At 41.4% G+C, this 20499-nt stretch overlaps 2 protein-coding genes across 2 annotated transcripts in view; both read left to right on the top strand.

The window, feature by feature from the left end:
• The window catches only part of LOC106591138 (receptor-type tyrosine-protein phosphatase H), a 102872-nt gene that overhangs the window by 57692 nt on the left and 24681 nt on the right, over positions 1-20499 (top strand). The gene's annotated exons all lie outside the window — the stretch shown is intronic.
• Positions 9340-14428, top strand: LOC106590986 (uncharacterized). Its single transcript, XM_045712282.2, has 7 exons — positions 9340-9480; positions 9936-10011; positions 10129-10230; positions 10316-11176; positions 11293-11435; positions 12599-12693; positions 13111-14428. The coding sequence occupies exons 2-7, from the start codon at positions 9951-9953 to the stop codon at positions 13256-13258; spliced, it is 1410 nt and encodes a 469-aa protein (XP_045568238.1). The 5' UTR covers positions 9340-9480; positions 9936-9950; the 3' UTR covers positions 13259-14428.

Below are 20499 nucleotides of genomic sequence, written 5' to 3'. Positions count from 1 at the left end.
AGCCTGCAAATCTGTTAGCTGTCGTTCTGTTTCTTGTTTTTTTCGTCACTCACTTTAAATAATAAATTAAAGTATGAGTATTCCGGTACCCGCTGTGCCTTGGTCTCATCTCTTCGACACTTGTGACATTATTAAATGAACATGAACATATTAAAACAGAAGGGTATGTTGTTTAACAAAAGAATCTATGAGCAACAATGGGGCATAACTGACAGGGTTGGCTTAGATTATTGACAGCACGTAAGGTATATTTAATCTCCAATGTTTGAATATAAATACATTTGAACAATGAGCCCTTGTTGTCTCAAATACACTGTTACATTTGTTGATTAGACAGCTAGTGAATTTTAGCCATATTAGTATTGATGTGATATCAGTCAAAACACCTCAAAACAAAACACAGTATCAATAATAAAATGAAACACATGGCAGTTTGTCATTCTTGCTAGCAATCTGGCCATCCAGAATCACAGCCACTTTTATTTTCTCCAGCAAGAACCAAATAATGTAGCTCAAACAGAAGGTGGAAATAACAGCCAGTCGCTGACCACAACCAAAAAGAAACAGGTGGGATTTTAGGAGGGGTTCTGAAAGACGTTCATGGGGTTGTCCACTGGGAGTTGACTAGTAACAACAACTGGGACCTAAAAGACACCCACCATGAGCGACCACTAAATTTGCCCAAGAACAGGAAAACAAAATAAAACCCACAACAAACTGAAAGACAAGAAGCAAACCAAAAAGTGGAGCAAAACAGGGAAGATCAGACAAAGCAATGTTTTGTAAAAATCAAATAGTGGGCAGCAACTAAAGGGGTTGACCCTCCACATCTCAACACAACTGGAGCACTGGGCCAGTCACTCTTAAATATCACCTGGGCCAACACCTTCGACTAATGAGATGGACAAGCCAGCACAGGAGTAACACATGGCTCTCTGAAGTCTCCGAGCAGAGGATTGTGGAGAGGAAGATGGCGGAAGTGGATGCTGAGTTCGAAAAGTGGAGTCTGTCAGAGTGATCAGGAGGGGTCTCATTATGATTAATTGTATTTCTGAAGAGAAGAGGAAGATTGCAGTGGGCCTGTGTTTTGAACTTCGGTCAAAGGAGTCATCTCAGGGGTTATGACGGATGTTCAGGTTGAATACCTGAAGAGAATTCCTGGTGTGGTTGGTGCCCGGCGTCTGACCCGCTGGGTGAATGGAGAAAAAGAAGGTCTGTCGGTCCTATTGTTTTTTGATAAAGAACAAATACCTACTCATGTGAAGCTTGGTTAAAAGATACACTGTAAGAGCTTTCCTCCCCAAACCACTGCAGAGTAAGAACTGTAAAGGATTTGGCTATGTTTCTAGTGTGTGCAGATGAACAGAGTATACTGAAGAACGGTGAGTGGAAGGAAAACAGTGTTGCAATTATGGTGGAGATCATGATCCTGGTTCCTGGAGTGTCCTGTAAGGGTGAAGGAGATTGAGTTGGCAAAAGTTAGAGCGGTCAATCGAATCTCCTACACGGAGGCGACTAAAATAATTGAGAAAACAAATGATGCTAGTGAAGAGATGGTAGTGGATACACCACAGCCTGTAGTAAATGTCTGCTGCCAGACAAAGGTGAAAAAGGTGGACTTTGTTGCGTTCATTGCCACAGTTATAAACTGTATACCACAAGTCTCAAAGAAGTCGAAGAAACTAGACATTATTGTGGCTGCAGCGGAAAAGTTTTTAAAAAGTTTTAGGGTCTCAAGGATTTTACATTGAAAGACTTGCAAGGGGTACTGGCACCGGAAGACCCTCCCTCCCAGGTTGCCTTTGAGCCTGTGTAGGGATCAGATCTGTTTTATTAATTTATTTTTAACAGAAAAGTTGTTTTATTTATACATTTTTTGGTAGTTCCTTTTTTTTCAGAGGAGTCCTGTTTCCATCCCGCATAGTAGGTGACGGGAAGCACATTAAATTGTGTGATCGCAATATACCATAGACAAAGAAGGTGTAACACATACTGACTAATGAGCTGACACCAATCGGTGCGCCCTGAGTGCTAAATGTGCTAACATCCAACCTGAAAATAGAAATGGAAAAACCAAAGCCTGCAACACCGTCCCCCTTAAGTTTGGAGGTAACTTCCATCTCACAATAGGATACATTTAAATGTGTTGCATTTAAATGTGTTGCTTCCTTCAATATAAACATGATGACTACTGGCTGTCAACGCCTAAATACAAGACAAAACAGACCATTTGTTTTATATAATCTTAATTTTTTTTGTAAATATATAGTTGTTTAAAACTCATACGTTTTGACAGAGGTAAAATCACGTATGTTTCTATGACTCTCAATCAAAACAAAACTGATCTCCAAAACGGCAAAACGTGCAGTCAAAATAAGTAGTGAGCCAGGGCTACACACTGGCTAAACACAAAACACAGAACATATTGACTGAACACCCTTGAAAGACAACCAGCAACCAACCAAGTTGTCCTTATTGCAGACATGTCTGATTTCAAGGGGAAACTCCTGCAATATGAGACTGCAGCAAAGGAGTCAGCGGTTCGTGGAGCTCGTCTTTTGCAGGAAAACGAGAGGGATATTATGGGTAAAGACCACCATAGTGTTATGATGAGTATAGACTACCATAGTGTTATGATGAGTATAGACTACCATAGTGTTATGATGAGTATAGACTACCATAGTGTTATGATGAGTATAGACTACCATAGTGTTATGATGAGTATAGACTACCATAGTGTTATGATGAGTATAGACTACCATAGTGTTATGAGTAAAGACCACCATAGTGGTAGAGGGTTATGATGGGCATAGACCACCATAGTGGTAGAGGGTTATGATGGGTATAGACCACCATAGTTGTAGAGGGTTATGATGGTATAGACCACCATAGGGGTAGAGGGTTATGATGGGTTATGATGGGTATAGACCACCATAGTGTTAGAGGGTTATGATGGGTATAGACCACCATAGTTGTAGAGTGTTATGATGGGTATAGACCACCATAGTTGTAGAGGGTTATGATGGTATAGACCACCATAGTGGTAGAGGGTTATGATGGGTATAGACCACCATAGTGGTAGAGTGTTATGATGGGTATAGACCACCATAGTGGTAGAGGGTTATGATGGTATAGACCACCATCGGGGTAGAGGGTTATGATGGGTATAGACAACCATAGTTGTAGAGGGTTATGATGGGTATAGACCACCATAGTTGTAGAGTGTTATGATGGGTATAGACCACCATAGTTGTAGAGGGTTATGATGGTATAGACCACCATAGTGGTAGAGGGTTATGATAGGTATAGACCACCATAGTGGTAGAGGGTTATGATGGTATAGACCACCATAGTGGTAGAGGGTTATGATGGTATAGACCACCATAGTTGTAGAGGGTTATGATGGGTATAGACCACCATAGTGGTAGAGGGTTATGATGGTATGGACCACCATAAGGGTTGAGGGTTATGATGGTATAGACCACCATAGTTGTAGAGGGTTATGATCGGTATAGACCACCATAGTGGTAGAGTGTTATGATGGGTATAGACCACCATAGTGGTAGAGGGTTATGATAGGTATAGACCACCACAGTGGTAGAGGGTTATGATGGTATAGACCACCATAGTGGTAGAGGGTTATGATGGTATAGACCACCATAGTGGTAGAGGGTTATGATAGGTATAGACCACCATAGTGGTAGAGGGTTATGATAGGTATAGACCACCATAGTGGTAGAGGGTTATGATGGTATAGACAACCATAGTGGTAGAGGGTTATGATAGGTATAGACCACCATAGTGGTAGAGGGTTATGATGGTATAGACAACCATAGTGGTAGAGGGTTATGATAGGTATAGACCACCATAATGGTAGAGGGTTATGATGGGTATAGACCACCATAGTGGTAGAGGGTTATGATCAGTATAGACCACCATAGTTGTAGAGGGTTATGATGGGTATAGACCACCATAGTGGTAGAGGGTTATGATGGTATAGACCACCATAGTGGTAGAGGGTTATGATGGGAATAGACCACCATAGTGGTAGAGGGTTATGATAGGTATAGACCACCATAGTGGTAGAGGGTTATGATGGTATAGACCACCATAAGGGTAGAGGATTATGATGGTATAGACCACCATAGTGGTAGAGAGTTATGATCAGTATAGCCCACCATAGTGGTAAAGGGTTATGATCAGTATAGACCACCATAGTTGTAGAGGGTTATGATGGGTATAGACCACCATAGTGGTAGAGGGTTATGATGGTATAGACCACCATAGTGGTAGAGGGTTGTGATGGTATAGACCACCATAAGGGTAGAGGGTTATGATGGTATAGACAACCATAGTGGTAGAGGGTTATGATGGGTATAGACAACCATAGTGGTAGAGGGTTATGATGGTATAGACCACCATAGTGGTAGAGGGTTATGATGGGTATAGACCACATTTACATTTACATGTACCATAGTGGTAGAGGGTTATGATGGTATAGACAACCATAGTGGTAGAGGGTTATGATGGGTATAGACCACATTTACATTTACATGTACCATAGTTGTAGAGGGTTATGATGGTATAGACCACCATAGTGGTAGAGGGTTATGATGGGTATAGACCACATTTACATTTACATGTACCATAGTGGTAGAGGGTTATGATGGTATAGACCACCATAGTGGTAGAGGGTTATGATGGGTATAGACCACATTTACATTTACATGTACCATAGTTGTAGAGGGTTATGATGGTATAGACAACCATAGTGGTAGAGACGATACAGTTCTGAAGAGCCAGTACTAAAGCCAACATCTCCTTCTCAATAGTTTAGTAGTGTTTGTGATATGAGGCCCATTTCTTTGAAAAGTGCCCCACAGGGTGCTGAACATTGTTATCATCTTTCTGTAGGAGCACAGCCCCTGGTCCTACATTGCTGGCATCAGTGTACAAAGCAAATGGACAATGAAATCTGCAGCAGCTGGCACCGGTGCAGAGACCAAAGGGGTCTTAGCATTTCATAACCTGAACAGAAGACAAAGGTAGGAAAACAAACCACCAGGAGTGACAAAAGCAGACAAATCTTTGGCGCTCTGAGTTAGAGAGACCTGCCAATACCCTTCAGCAGATCGAACTCTTTAACGTATTTAGCGGAGCCAACACGGTCCACACAATCATCGACCCTGGGCAAAGGGTACGAGTCAGACTTACTAACGGCATCGAGTTTCCAAAAATCGGAACAAAACAGCAGAGACCCATCCGAATATATACAGGGTGAATTCCACGGACTGTTGCCATGTTGTGAAATGCCGTGCTCAAGCATGAACTATTCCTCACTGCGGAGCTTCTCTCTCTTTTCAGGGTTCACTCAATAGACATGTTGTTTGATTGGGGCAGAGTCCACATCGTCAATATCATGCTCTAGTACATTTGTCTGAGTTGGCACATCTGAGAATAAACCCTGATATTTTTAAAGCAGTGCAACAATGTCACCTTTTTCCTCCAGAGACAAGTGTGCCAAAAATACTAATGTTTTCTAGAATCTCTGTTACTCAACCGTCCAATAGGAACAGTGTGTATTGGGCTTTCTTCATGCTAATGTCGTGGACGAATCAGAATTAGTTGGGTAACATAGAAAATTAAGATGTTTTATTAGTATAATATGCTTATTTGAGGTACTTGTCATTAGAAAGTGTCCATTGGACTCTGGTGTCTTTTCAGTTGCACGTCTCCCTTAGCTGGGGCTCAGACACTTGGGGCCCAGAGAGGGGAGAGGTCAGACTTGTCATCATGGGAATGTGTCTTAACCTATTTCTTAAACCATGTGAAGGGATGGCGTGATTAATGGGGAACCAATGACTTGTCTCCACAATGTCCGTGAGCAAGTCACTCCCTCCTTTTCTTTATTGTGGGGAGGAATATGGCAGTAAATGGACCCTTGTATGTCCTCTCTTAGATCTCGTACTTATCCTGTGATAATATACGGCTTAGAGGCTCACTCTCAGTGAGCCTGTCCAGGAGTGGGAACAAGAGGTGTTTTACTGAGGATGGGCCACTATGAGATAGCACTGACAAAGGAGATTTATGATGTAATTTGATAAGAATGCCTAAAAAGCATTCCAGAGGACATGAGCTAATGGTTCTGTTCTATACCGTACCCGTGAGGGACGGTTCTAGGGGGACCAGATACTGGGCTATACAATGAACCAGGTTGACATAGCAGTTACTGTCTGATGTGTTTTATGGATATCTGTCATACAAAACTTAACCTTTGTGAACTGTTACTAAGTATCTGTAAGTATCTGTTACTAAGGATCCCTGTAGCCATTGTGTAATCACCTTCCTGGTTCATTCGAGAGAGTGCATTATTGAAGGTCAAGTACTTTTGCAAAAGTATCTTAAGTATTAAAGATGTAGTTTAACTCGGACTGGTGTGTTTGTAACTCCTCATTTGGTAATGCAGAAATTAGCCACCACACTCTTTAGGGAGACTATAGTCTGACTTCTGTCCCATGGAGGCACACACATTGTTTTAGTGAAGTTGTCAGCTAACCCATCTATATAAAAACATTTCTTAAAATATGTTTTAGAGAGTACTAATGTTACTGTCCCCACTACAACAAAGAAATACTTAAATACATGTAATTCGGGGTTTATATAAATCATTGGTATCTATCTGTTCAATCTGTCCTTTTTTTCAAACTGTGCTTTGTCAACATTTAACTGAAACACTGATGTAACTATAGCATTAGTACATTACAACACTTAGTAGTACAGCATACATCTTTAATCAAATTATATATATTTTCTGGTACTTGTCTACAACATGGAATACGTTTATCACAAGCATAACTTCCTTATGTGTCCCTCAACTGCAGTTTATGATATACCATTTTGAAACTTTGAGTCTGTACTTTTATAAAATGTACAAAAAACTATCTTTGAAATGGTACATAAGACTCAAATGGGAAATTTAGATCCATTTAATAAGCAGTTGGGGTCAATTTCAGAACAGCTGGCTGTCACAGAACTGTGAGACCCTGAGCTCTGACGTCATGTATAGCATGTTGAAATATCAATATTTACCATTATGGTGTGATAACAATTTAACCACGTATTGTTTTCATTTAGTTTTTACAGATATCAATACATTTAAATGACAGCCGTTGTATATGGACCACGTGTTCATTCCACTTATGAAATGAGAAAGTGTCTGTGTGTGTGTGCGTGTATTTCTGTCTTTACGTCTGTCTGTACTTGCATTGAAACCAGAAAATGTAACACTAACACCATCCATTTTTCTGGGCTTGTCAGCATACATGTCATCATCAATATCCACGGTCTTCATCACTCTAGTTGGATTATTTATTTTCAACCCAACTGGCATGTTATTTTATCACCCCCTGCTCAGTCCCCCAGAACCACTAACACATTACAATCAGACAATCCATTAAATGATCATATCATGTGAAATGAAGAAAATAAATCTTATCAAGGTCTTTGAGAGTGAAAATGCATTCATCCATATATGTTATATTGGCTTGTTGTTAAGACAAACACCACAATAGTAGTAATGGAGCATTATTAAGATTGGCCAAACAATAATGAACTGATGTACCACAGTCTGGTAGGTTCAGATACAACATGTGACAACAACAGAACGTGTGGGTGGTTGGAAACAGGCATGAAGTGTTACTAAAGTTTACAGTCAAGCTCAAGTCCAACTGAAAGTTCAAGTTGCAGACTGCGGCACTGAAGTGTTTCACAACCCTGTCTCTCAAGCACCAAACCTGGGGTTATGAATGGTTGAATATTCTGCTACTCCAAAAGTACCTAATGTTAGAAAACTTGAAAGGCTCAATGCCAAAATGTGTCTATACCGTACTTTCAAATAAATATTTTGTGAAATAATGTGGTCTGTGTGAATGACAGTGCAGGGAATCTTCTTCAGTGAAATAAACCCAAACCTGGACTCAATGCAAAGCAAATGTAACTAGAGATCAACGATCTCAGGAATACTGACCTGGGTTCAAGTCCTCCCTGTCCACATGGCCTTATTCATTATGATAAAAAGGATAAACAGATCCTAGATCAGCACTCCTACACTAAGACATTTGATAAATATGGGCCCTGACTTGAGACTGTTGATGCAGCACTTTCTTTAGATTTTACATACTTCCAAATATTCTACAGAAACTAGAAAGAAAAAGAAAGGAAAGTGAAAGATGAAAATATGAAAGTTTGGTGTGAGAAAAGGAGAAGTAGAGGAGCTGTGTCAGGGTATTAAGAAGGAATCCACCTAACACTCCACAGTGGTACCATGTGACTTCTTAAAGTCCTATACAGTTTATTGTAAACCAGTAGGACCTACAAGGCCTTACAACAGGCTAGCTACCTAGTTAGCAACAAGCACTTAACAGGCAGGTGGCTCTACAACAGGCTAGCTACCCAGTTAGCAACAACATTCAGCAGGCAGGTGGCTCTACAACAGGCTAGCTACCTAGTTAGCAACAACATTCAGCAGGCAGGTGGCTCTACAACAGGCTAGCTACCCAGTTAGCAACAAGCACCCAGCAGGCAGGTGGCTCTCCAACAGGCTAGCTACTCAGTTAGCAACAACATTCAGCAGGCAGGTGGCTCTACAACAGGCTAGCTACCCAGTTAGCAACAAGCACTCAGCAGGCAGGTGGCTCTACAACAGGCTAGCTACCCAGTTGGCAACAAGCACTCAGCAGGCAGGTGGCTCTCCAACAGGCTAGCTACCTAGTTAGCAACAACATTCAGCAGGCAGGTGGCTCTACAACAGGCTAGCTAACCAGTTAGCAACAACATTCAGCAGGCAGGTGGCTCTACAACAGGCTAGCTACCTAGTTAGCAACAAGCAATCAGCAGGCAGGTGGCTCTCCAAAATGATTTGGACAGTGAGACAGCAGACTTGCTCACCGGCCTTACTGGCAGGGCTCCCGCTTTTAGATACAAATCAACCCACCAGAAATGTAAATTACGCTAACGAGCAACTCTAAATTAAGCTAACAACCCTAGAATAGGCTACCAAGTCGCTGTAAATTAAGCAATCAACCCTACAATAGGTTAAATAAGGCATAGACACATTTTGATATTCAGCCTTCCAAGTGTTCTACGCTTTAGAATTTTGGAGTAGCTGAACATTCAACCATTCATTTTAACCTAAAGTTTACCTTTGACCCCTATAGTTTATGTGCTTGAGAGAGAGGGGAAATGAAACAGTACCATGCAGCATTCTGTAGCTTGAACTTTCAGTTTGACTTGTTTGGACAAATAATTTAAAGGATATGCTGATGTTGACACGAAAGGTGGGGTCATTCAGACTATAAAAAACATGTGGACACGTTCCTCCGATCTTACATTTCATCCTCATTTAGTACATCTCGTTAAGTTCGTCTTAACAAACCAATATAACATTTTGAATGCATCCGTTTTTAACTCTCAAAGACTGTGGTAAGATTTATTTTCCATATTACACCAGATATCATCATTTTATGAGGTGTGTTTATTGTCTCATTCTTATGTAATATGTTAGTGTCTCTGGGGGACGAAGCAGGTGAACCCTAACTGGGCAAAAGTACATAACTATGTCAAATACTGAAGTGTGCTTGATTTAGCTTGACCACTGTGCATGTGTTGCTAGTTGGGTAGAGTTTGCGCTTGGGACTATCCTATTGTTTCCTTTGTACTGGGTAAGCTAAGTCAAGTGACCTCAAGTATTTGACTTGATGATACTTAAGACACAGATACAAACCTACACTAGAGCTGAAGTAACAGAGGAAAATATAGCATTTGACTTCTAGAAATGTAAGAGACAATCTATACAAACCTACACTAGAGCTGAAGTAACAGAGGAAAATATAGCATTTGACTTCTAGAAATGTAAGAGACAATCTATACAAACACAGGTGGAAAATCCAACAATGCAGACCATGGACATTGATGATGACACGTCTCCCAACAAGCCCAGTGTTACATTTTCAGGTATCAATTCAAGTACAAACTCACAGCTTTTGTTCCTTAACATCCTGGATGATATAAGTATTTTATCAACACCAGAATGAGTTCAAATCTCTTACATGATATTTCCCTGTGATTCAGATAATTTTCAGTGGTGGAAGAGACCCTCTGGAGTTGCTGCAGTGTGTCTGGGGCTGCTGTGTGTTCTCCTATTGGCTGGGATCATAGGCCTGTCTGTCTACTGTAAGTTTATAATGTTGTTTTGTAAACTTCAATGGTGTGATAGTTACACATATTTGAATAATTGATCAACTTTTCCCTTTTACAGATGGTGTCATTGATCATCACTGCTCAACAGAGAGAGACCAACAGGACAGTTACACCCTTCTGACTAAAGAAGGAGATCAGCAACCAACCAGTTATAATAACTTGACAAAAGAGGGAGACCAGCTACAGAGCAGTTACAACACCTTGACTAAAGAGAGAGACCAGCTACAGAACAGTTACAACACCCTGACTAAAGAGAGAGACCAGCTACATAATAGTCTCACCACAAGGACCAAAGACAGGGACCAGCAGCAAAATAGTCTTAAAGTTATGACTGCTGAAAGGGAGCAATTACAGAATAGTCTTAACTCAAGGACCAAAGAGAGAGACCAGTTGCAGAATAGTCTAAATATCAGGACCACAGAGAAAAATCTGCTACAGAATAGTCTCACAACCAAAACCAAGGAGAAGGAACAGTTGCAGAATATTCTCACCACAATAACTCGGGAGAGAGACCAGTTGCAGAATAGTCTAAATACCAGGACTACAGAGAGAGACCAGTTGCAGAATAGTCTAAATACCAGGACAACAGAGAAAAAACAGCTACAGAATAGTCTCACAACCAAAACTAAGGCGAAAGACCAGTTGCAGAATACTCTCACCACAATAGCTCGGGAGAGAGACCAGTTGCAGAATAATCTAAATACCAGGACCACAGAGAAAGACCAGTTACAGAACAGTCTAAATACCAGGACCACTGAGAGAGACCAGTTACAGAACAGTCTAAATACCAGGACCACTGAGAGAGACCAGTTACAGAACAGTCTAAATACCAGGACCACTGAGAGAGACCAGTTACAGAACAGTCTAAATACCACGGCCTCTGAGAGAGACCAGCTACAGAACAGGCTTAGGTTCTATCGTGAGTGCAGTCTTTAATTTTCTTAATTTAAAAGTAAAATTTTATTTCATACTTAGAAGAGATGCAATATATTTGTAGACTTTTAAATGCCTGCTGCTCTGTTGAGTTTATTTCAGAGAAACCCTGTCTGGACGGATGGTGGAAGTTTGGCACCAGCTGTTACTTTGTCTCCTCCACGATGGACACAGGCGGGGGAGGTCAGAAGGCGTGCAGAGCAATGGGTGCAGATGATGTTATTATAAACAGCAGAGAAGAACAGGTAATAGATAATACATTAGTAATACTATAATACTACTTTTTCATTATTATTATTATTATTATTATCTACTTCTCTGACTAGTATTCAAAATGTGTAACCAATTGTATCACTAATGTTCATGTCACTGTCAATTTATTTAAAAAAATACTTCCTGTCAGCAAACAAGTGTGCTTGAGATGATATCTCTAATTATACTACAGTAAAGTAGCTGAGGCTGCAACTTGATCTAATAGTTTCACTTCGAAATTCAACCTAATCTGGATGAAAGTCTATTTTTTATGCATTCATTCAGCGTGGTTACAGGGTTAATTCTGTGTGACTACAGGGTTAATTCTGTGTGGTTACAGGGTTAATTCTGTGTGGTTACAGTGTTAATTCTGTGTGGTAACAGGGTTAATTCTGTGTGGTTACAGGGTTAATTCTGTGTGGTAACAGGGTTTAATTCTGTGTGGTTACAGGTTTAATTCTGTGTGGTTACAGGGTTAATTCTGTGTGGTAACAGTGTTAATTCTGTGTGCTAACAGGTTTAATTCTGTGTGGTTACAGGGTTAATTCTGCGTGGTTACAGTGTTAATTCTGTGTGGTTACAGGGTTAATTCTGGATGGTTACAGGGTTAATTCTGTGTGGTAACAGTGTTCATTCTGTGTGGTAACAGGGTTAATTCTGTGTGGTAACAGGTTTAATTCTGTGTGGTTACAGGATTAAAACCAAAACAATTCAAAGGGTTACGGTTAGGGGTTAAGGTTTGGGCTATGGGTTGGGGAAGGCTTAAAACAAAAATGATTAAACACAACGCTCTGTTTCCGTCAAGTACTCTCCCAGCTTGCTAGAGCATTGTGAACTGCCGTGGTGCAGTCATCAGAGCAGAGTGCTTGGTCTGTGTGGTCTGAGCCCTCTGGGCATCATGAGTTTGCACCAGTGTTCTGCAACAGTTTGGTATTGTTTTAGTGAGCACTGAGGAAGGAATATATGGAAGTACTCAGGACCTTTTCAAGAATCCTAAATCACCTTGTATTTCTAGTGACCAGGCTGACTACATTATACTACTACTACTACTACTACTATTAGACTACTACTACTATTAATTATAAAATGTAAAAGTGTTTCTCTGCTGTGGAGATTAACTATTGACCATTGTTTTTCTCCAATAATTATATTATAGATATTTATCCATGGATTTAAGAAGAATGTCTGGATTGGTGCACTTAAAAAAGATGGAATCTGGCAGTGGGTTGACAACACACCATTTAAACCTACGTGAGTGAACAGGTTCTGGAGGACTTTTACACTCATTTTTATGCTGTAATAAATGACTTTTTACAGTCAGATAATCTCATCCTCAGCTACCTCTCTCTCTCCCTCTGTAGAATGGTAACAACTGAGCCTGGGGACTAGGTTAACTGCCTGGTTCTCTCTGTAGAATGGTAACAACTGATCCTGGGGACTAGGTTAACTGTCTGATTCTCTATGTAGAATGGTAACAACTGATCCTGGGGACTAGGTTAACTATCTGATTCTCTATGTAGAATGGTAACAACTGATCCTGGGGACTAGGTTAACTGTCTGATTCTCTATGTAGAATGGTAACAACTGATCCTGGGGACTAGGTTAACCGTCTGATTCTCTATGTTGTATTGGATGATTTTCAACTTTGATTCTCTGTGTTGTTTATAGCTATTGGATGGAAGGGGAACCAAATAACTTGAATGACAAGGTGACTTGTGTTGAGATCTCACAGACGGCATCAGACCCACTGAAGAGTTGGAAGGCTGCAACATGTACTTCAAGTTACTGGGTGTGTGAAAAACCATTCACACCGTAGTCTAATTATAATAGCTAATGTATGCCCATATCTTATGGAGTTGAACTGGTTTTCACTGTGTTAGGCTGAACCTGTTTTTGTTTCTATTTGTAACTACATTGAAAGATGTATTCATGTCTGTTACGGGAATTTTCGAATCCCAATGCTATTAATTACCAATCAATAAGCCTTGACTAATCCCCAAGTTTTGTAAGACACTGGGTTAATAATAATTAGGCAAGGACTCAGCTTTCTGCAAAAGGTCTTGTGCAGTTTATTCAGAGAACGTTCTGCCGTCTATTTTACAGAACATCATTATATACCAGGCTCCTCACTTACGTACACACATTACACACTAACATCAAGAGTTAATTGTCCTCTTCCTCAGAACTCTCAAAACCGTAACTCCTGATCCTGCCGACATTTTTAGTACTCTGAGATTAGGGAAATCTGGAGGGTTCAAGCTAGGTCAGGTTAACCACAGTTTAACAGTTCTTGATGTTTAAACAAACCCACTGTCATAGTCCGTGTATGTAGGTGGCAGGGAAGTCAGGCGCAGGAGAAAACAGAGTGGTTAAAAATTGAGTATTTATTTCCAAAACCAACGTAGAAAAATAATCTGGGTAAAACAATAACCCGTCGCACACCGATACAGAAACAACACGTACATAACAAACAAACAATCACCCACAGAGAAATGAGGGGAAGCAGAGGGTTAAATACACAACATGTAATTACTGGGATATGAAACAGGTGTGTAAAGAGACCAGACAAAACCAATGGAAAATGAAAAACTGATCAAAGGCAGGTGACGTCGATCGCCGAACACCACCCGAACAAGGAGGGGCATCAACTTCGGTAGAAGTCGTGACACACACTGTCACGTCCTGACCAGCAGAGGGTGTTGTTATGTCGTTTTTGGTCAGGACGTGGCAGAGTATGTCTGTGTATGTGTGTTCTGGGTGTTGTGTTTCTATGTGGGTCTGTGTGGCTCCCGATCAGGGACAGCTGGTTTTCGTTGTTCCTGATTGGGAGTCATATAATTAGGAGTATGTTTGTCACTTGGGGTTGTGGGTGGTTGAGTTAACACTGCTATTAGTTTTGTTCGTAAGTAGCCTGTTAGCCTGTCGTGAGTGTTTATTGTTTTCTGTGTATACCTTACTTAATTATATTAAAAGATGAGTATCCACATTCCGCATGCAGTTTGGTCTCTTCAACACGGCTTCAACATTTGTGACACACACAGCCCCCAATTCCTCTCTCATCCTTGTCAATCTCCTGAGACTTATGCTTAACCCTATTAGTTACTCGTTCTACAGGCTATATAGACCATTTCCCTAAATTCAGGATAGAATTATTTAATCATTTACACTCAAGCAGAAATCTCATGCAACAATCCACCCTTAATGACTCAATAATTCACACTGATTCATCCAACTCTATGGTAAACACAAATGTTACATAAAAATAAACAAAATCAATACATGTATTTTCCTTCGATACACATCAATGACCATCCTAGGCCTACATCCAAGTATTTCAATATTAACAAATCTACCCTATAACTAAATGTTACACACTGATGCTTCACTTTTTTATTAGAAAATAAAACCATACTTAATCAAACCATTACATGTATATACATCTTCTACTCATCGATGGCTGTTTAATACTACACAATCATAACTCTTCTGTTCAGGATTGTTTATCATGATCTTCATTGAATAAACAGTCTCTAAATATTGAATAAACAGTCTCTAAACATTGAATATAGTCTCATGAAGTTCCGGCTCCTCAGGATTGAATGTATCAACGGTGTCCATCAGGTCTGGATCTGTATTGTCACGTCCAGGGGGTGTTTGTTTAGAGTGTTTCGGGGTTTGTTGGGAAATGTTCTGTGTTATGTTTTTCTATGTTAGTTCTAGTATGTCTATTTCTATGTGGTGTTTATTGGGTTGACCTTCAATTGGAAGAAGCTGCTCCTTGTTGCTTCTAATTGAAGGTCCTATTTAAGAGGGGTGTATTTCTATTGGATTTGTGGGTAGTTGTCTCCTGTTTTGTGTCTGTGCACCTGACAGGACTGTTTAGTGTCATTTGTTGTTTTTGTATACGTGTTTCTTGTGTTTTTCCTTCTTTAAATAAATTAAGAAGATGAGTTTATACGTTCCCGCTGCATTTTGGTCCAATCCCTATGACACCCGTGACAGAACTACCCACCACAAACGGACCAAGCATCGGAGGAAGGAGCAGCAGCAGAGCTATAAGGAGTTTTGGACTTGGGAGCAGATACTAGCGGGAGAGGGACCATGGAGGAAGGCTGGAGAGGACAGAAAACGCTATGCTGGGACACCGCTCGCAAGGAAGCCTGAGACGCAGCCCCAATAATTTTTTGGGGGGGGGCACACGGGGAGATTGGCTAGGGCAGGCAGTAGACCTGAGCCAACTCCCCGTGCTTATTATGGGGAGCAGCGGATCAGAAGAGCGCCGGTCTATGCGGAAGTGCGCACGATCTCGCCCATGCGCATGCACAGTCCGGTGGGAGCGATCCCAGCCCCTCGCAAGTGCCGTGCTAGAGTGGGCATCCAGCCTGGAAGGAGGATGCCTGCGCAGCATTTCTGGCCACCAGTGCGCCTCCTAGGCCCAGGCTACCCAACGCCTGCTCTACGCACGGCAGCCATCAGGCCTCTGCACAGCCCAGTTCGCCCTGTGCCAGCACTCCGCTCGTGCAGGGCTACTGTTGCCATCCAGCCAGGACGGGTTGTGCAGGCGGTGCGCTCCAGACCTCCAGTGCCTACTCATGGCCCGGAGTATCCAGTTCCTGCTCCTCGCACTAGCCCTGAGGTGCGTGTCTCTAGTCTGGCGCCTCCAAAGCCAGCACCACGCACCAGGCCTCCAGTTTGTCTGCCCAGTCCAGTACGTCCTGTTCCCGCTCCTCGCACTAGCCTTGGGGTGCGTGTCTCCAGTCTGGTACCTCCAGTACCAGCCCCACGCACCAGGCCTCCAGTGCGTCAGCCCAGTCCAGCTCGTCCTGCTCCTGCTCCTCGCACTAGCACTGTGGTGCGAGTCCCGAGTCTGGCGCCTCCTAAGCCAGCCCCACGCATCAGGCCTTCAGTGCGCAGTCCCCGTCCAGAGCTTCCGACAACAGTGCCCCGTCCAGAGTGTCCAGCGACAGTGGCCCGTCCAGAGTGTCCGGCGACAGTGCCCCGTCCAGAATGTCCACGAAACAGCCAGTGGAATCCTGTGGCGCGTTATTCAAATACCTTAGAAATGCTATTACTTCAATATCTCAAACATATGACTATTTTACACCATTTTAAAGACCAGACTCTCGTTAATCGAACCACACTGTCCGATTTCAAAAAGGCTTTACAACGAAAGCAAAACATTAGATTATGTCAGCAGAGTACCCAGCCAGAAATAATCAGACACCCATTTTTGAAGCTAGCATATAATGTCACAAAAACCCAGAAGACAGCTAAATGCAGCACTAAACTTTGATGATCTTCATCAGATGACACACCTAGGACATTATGTTATACAATACATGCATGTTTTGTTCAATCAAGTTCATATTTATATCAAAAACCAGCTTTTTACATTAGCATGTGACGTTCAGAACTAGCATTCCCCCCGCAAACTTCCGGTGAATTTACAAAAAATTTACTAAATTACTCACGATAAACGTTCACAAAAAGCATAACAATTATTTTAAGAATTATAGATACAGAACTCCTCTATGCACTCGATATGCCCGATTTTAAAATTGCTTTTCGGTGAAAGCACATTTTGAAATATTCTCAGTAGATAGCCCGGCATCACAGGGCTAGCTATTTAGACACCCGGCAGGTTTAGCCTTCACCAAAATCAGATTTACTATTATAAAAGTTTGATTACCTTTTGTTGTCTTCGTCAGAATGCACTCCCAGGACTGCTACTTCAATAACAAATGTTGGTTTGGTCCAAAATAATCCATCGTTATATCCGAATAGCGGCGTTTTGTTCGTGCGTCCCAGACACTATCCGAATGGTAAAGAAGGGTCGTGCACATGGCGCAATTCGTGACAAAAAAAATCTAAATATTCCATTACCGTACTTCGAAGCATGTCAACCGCTGTTAAAAATCCATTTTTATGCCATTTTTCTCGTAAAAAAGCGATAATATTCCGACCGGGAATGTCCATTTAGCTAAACAGAGGAATGAAAACAAACCTTTCGGTCGACGCGGGCACGAGCCTGAGTCTCACAGTACTGTAACCAGCCACTACCCAAACGCGCTACTTTGTTTCAGCCAGAGCCTGCAAAGCCACGATTCCGCTTTTTGCCGCCTTCTGAGAACCTATGGCAGCCGTAGGAAGTGTCAAGGGACAGCTAAGATCCTCACTCTTCAATAAATAGAGACAAGAAGAACGACACCTTGTCAGACAGGCCACTTCCGGAATGAAACCTTCTCAGATTTTGGCCTGCCATATGAGTTCTGTTATACTCACAGACACCATTCAAACAGTTTTAGAAACTTTAGGGTGTTTTCTATCCAAAGCCAATAATTATATGCATATTCTAGTTACTGGGCAGGAGTAGTAACCAGATTAAATCGGGTACGTTTTTTATCCAGCCGTGAAAATACTGCCCCCTAGCCATAACAGGTTAATCTAACCACACTGTCCGATTTCAAAAAGGCTTTACAACGAAAGCAAAACATTAGATTATGTCAGCAGAGTACCCAGCCAGAAATAATCAGACACCCATTTTTCAAGCTAGCATATAATGTCACATAAATCTAAACCACAGCTAAATGCAGCACTAACCTTTGATGATCTTCATCAGATGACAATCCTAGGACATTATGTTATACAATACATGCATGTTTTGTTCAATCAAGTTCATATTTATATCAAAAACCAGCTTTTTACATTAGCATGTGACTAGCATGTGACTAGCATTCCCACCGAACACTTCCGTTGAATTTACTAAATTACTCACGATAAACGTTCACATAAAACTCCGATTTACTATTAGAAAAGTTTGATTACCTTTGCTGTTCTTCGTCAGAATGCACTCCCAGGACTTCTACTTCAATAACAAATGTTGGTTTGGTCCCAAATAATCCATAGTTATATCCAAATAGCGGCGTTTTGTTCGTGCGTTTAAGACACTATCCAAGGGTGACAAAGGGTTACGCGCCCGACGCGTTTCGTGACAAAAAAATTCTAAATATTCCATTACCGTACTTCGAAGCATGTCAACCGCTGTTTAAAATCAATTTTTATGCTATTTTTCTCGTAAAAAAGCGATAATATTCCGACCGGGAGTCGTTGTTTTCGTTCAAAGATAGAGAAAGTAAACATGGTGTCGGCTCGTGCACGCGCTTCCAGTCTCATTGTCCTCTGATTGACCACTATCAAAATGCGCTAATGTTTTTTCAGCCAGGGCCTGCAAAGCCACCATTCATCTTTCTGGCGCCTTCTGAGAGCCTATGGGAGCGTTAGAAAATGTCATGTCATGCCAGAGATCCCCTGTTTTGGTTAGAGATGATCAAGAAGGCCATGAAATGGTCAGAGAGAGCGCTTCCTGTTTGGAATCTTCTCAGGTTTTGGCCTGCCAAATGAGTTCTGTTATACTCACAGACACCATTCAAACAGTTTTGGAAACTTTAGGGTTTTTTCTATCCAAATCAAACAATTATATGCATATTCTAGTTACTGGGCAGGAGTAGTAACCAGATTAAATCGGGTACGTTTTTTATCCGGCCGTGCAAATACTGCCCCCTATCCCCAACAGGTTAAATCATCCCCGTTTGGCGAAGTCGGCTGTCTTTGTTAGGAAGAAATAGTGTTCACAGTTCGCAACGAGCCAGGCGGCCCAAACTGCTGCATATACCCTGACTCTGTTTGCAAGAGAAGTGACACATTTTCCCTAGTTAAAAGAAATTCATGTTAGCAGGCAATATTAACTAAATATGCAGGTTTAAAAATATATACTTGTGTATCGATTTTAATTAGGGCTAGGGGGCAGTATTGAGAATTTTGGAAAAACTATGTGCCCATTTTTAACTGCCTCCTACACCAACTCAGAAGCTAGAATATGCATATTATTGTTCAGGTTTGGATAGAAAACACCCTAAAGTTTCTAAAACTGTTTGAATGGTGTCTGTGAGTATAACAGAACTCCTATGGCAGGCAAAAACCTGACAAGGTTTCATGCAGGAAGTGGCCTGTCTGACAAGGAGTCGTGCGTCTTGCATCTGTTTATTGAAGAGTAAGGATCTTAGCTGTAACGTGACAATTCCTAGGGCTCCAATAGGCTCTCAGAATCCGGGAAAAACCTGAACGATACGAGGCGGCCTCTGGCTGAAACAGATGATCCCCTTTTCCAAGTGGCCGATCAGAGGACCATTGAATGAGGCGCGTGCACGATTCGCCCCCGTGGAGAAATTTCATTCGGCTGTTTAGGCTCATTGCAGATTCCCGGTCGGAATATTATCGCTTTTCTACGAGATAAATGGCATAAAAATTGGTTTTAAACAGCGGTTGACATGCTTCGAAGTACGGTAATGGAATATTTAGACATTTTTTGTCACGCCATGCGCCATGCGCACGACCGTTATTTACCATTCGCATAGTGTCTAGAACGCACGAACAAAACAGAGGATATTTGGATATAACGATGGATTATTTGGGACCAAACCTACATTTGTTATTGAAGTAGAAGTCCTGGGAGTGCATTCTGACGAAGAACAGGAAAGGTAAGAACATTTTTCTTATAGGAAATATGATTTTGGTGAAGGCTAATCTTGCCGGGTGTCTAAATAGCTAGCCGTGATGGCTGGGCTATGTACTTAGAATATTGCAAAATGTGCTTCATCCGAAAAGCTATTTTAAAATCGGACATATCGAGTGCATAGAGGAGTAATGTATCTATAATTCTTAAAATAATTGTTATGCTTTTTGTGAACGTTTATCGTGAGTAATTTAGCAAACTGTTAGTAAATTCCCCGGAAGTTTGCGGGGGGTATGCTTTTTCTGAACGTCAGATGCTAATGTAAAAAGCTGTTTTTTGATATAAATATGAACTTGATTGAACAGACATGCATGTATTGTATAACATAATGTCCTAGGTGTGTCATCTGATGAAGATCATAAAAGGTTAGTGCTGCATTTAGCTGTGGTTTGGGTTTTTGTGACATTATATGCTAGCTTGAAAAATGGGTGTCTGATTATTTCTGGCTGGGCACTCTCCTGACATAATCTAATGTTTTGCTTTCG

The sequence above is a fragment of the Salmo salar genome, chromosome 08, assembly GCF_965601325.2.
Source record: "Salmo salar chromosome 08, fSalSal1, whole genome shotgun sequence".
NCBI lineage: Eukaryota > Metazoa > Chordata > Actinopteri > Salmoniformes > Salmonidae > Salmo > Salmo salar.
The sequence above is the reverse complement of the archived record's forward strand: the minus strand, read 5'-3'. Positions and strand labels throughout refer to the sequence as shown.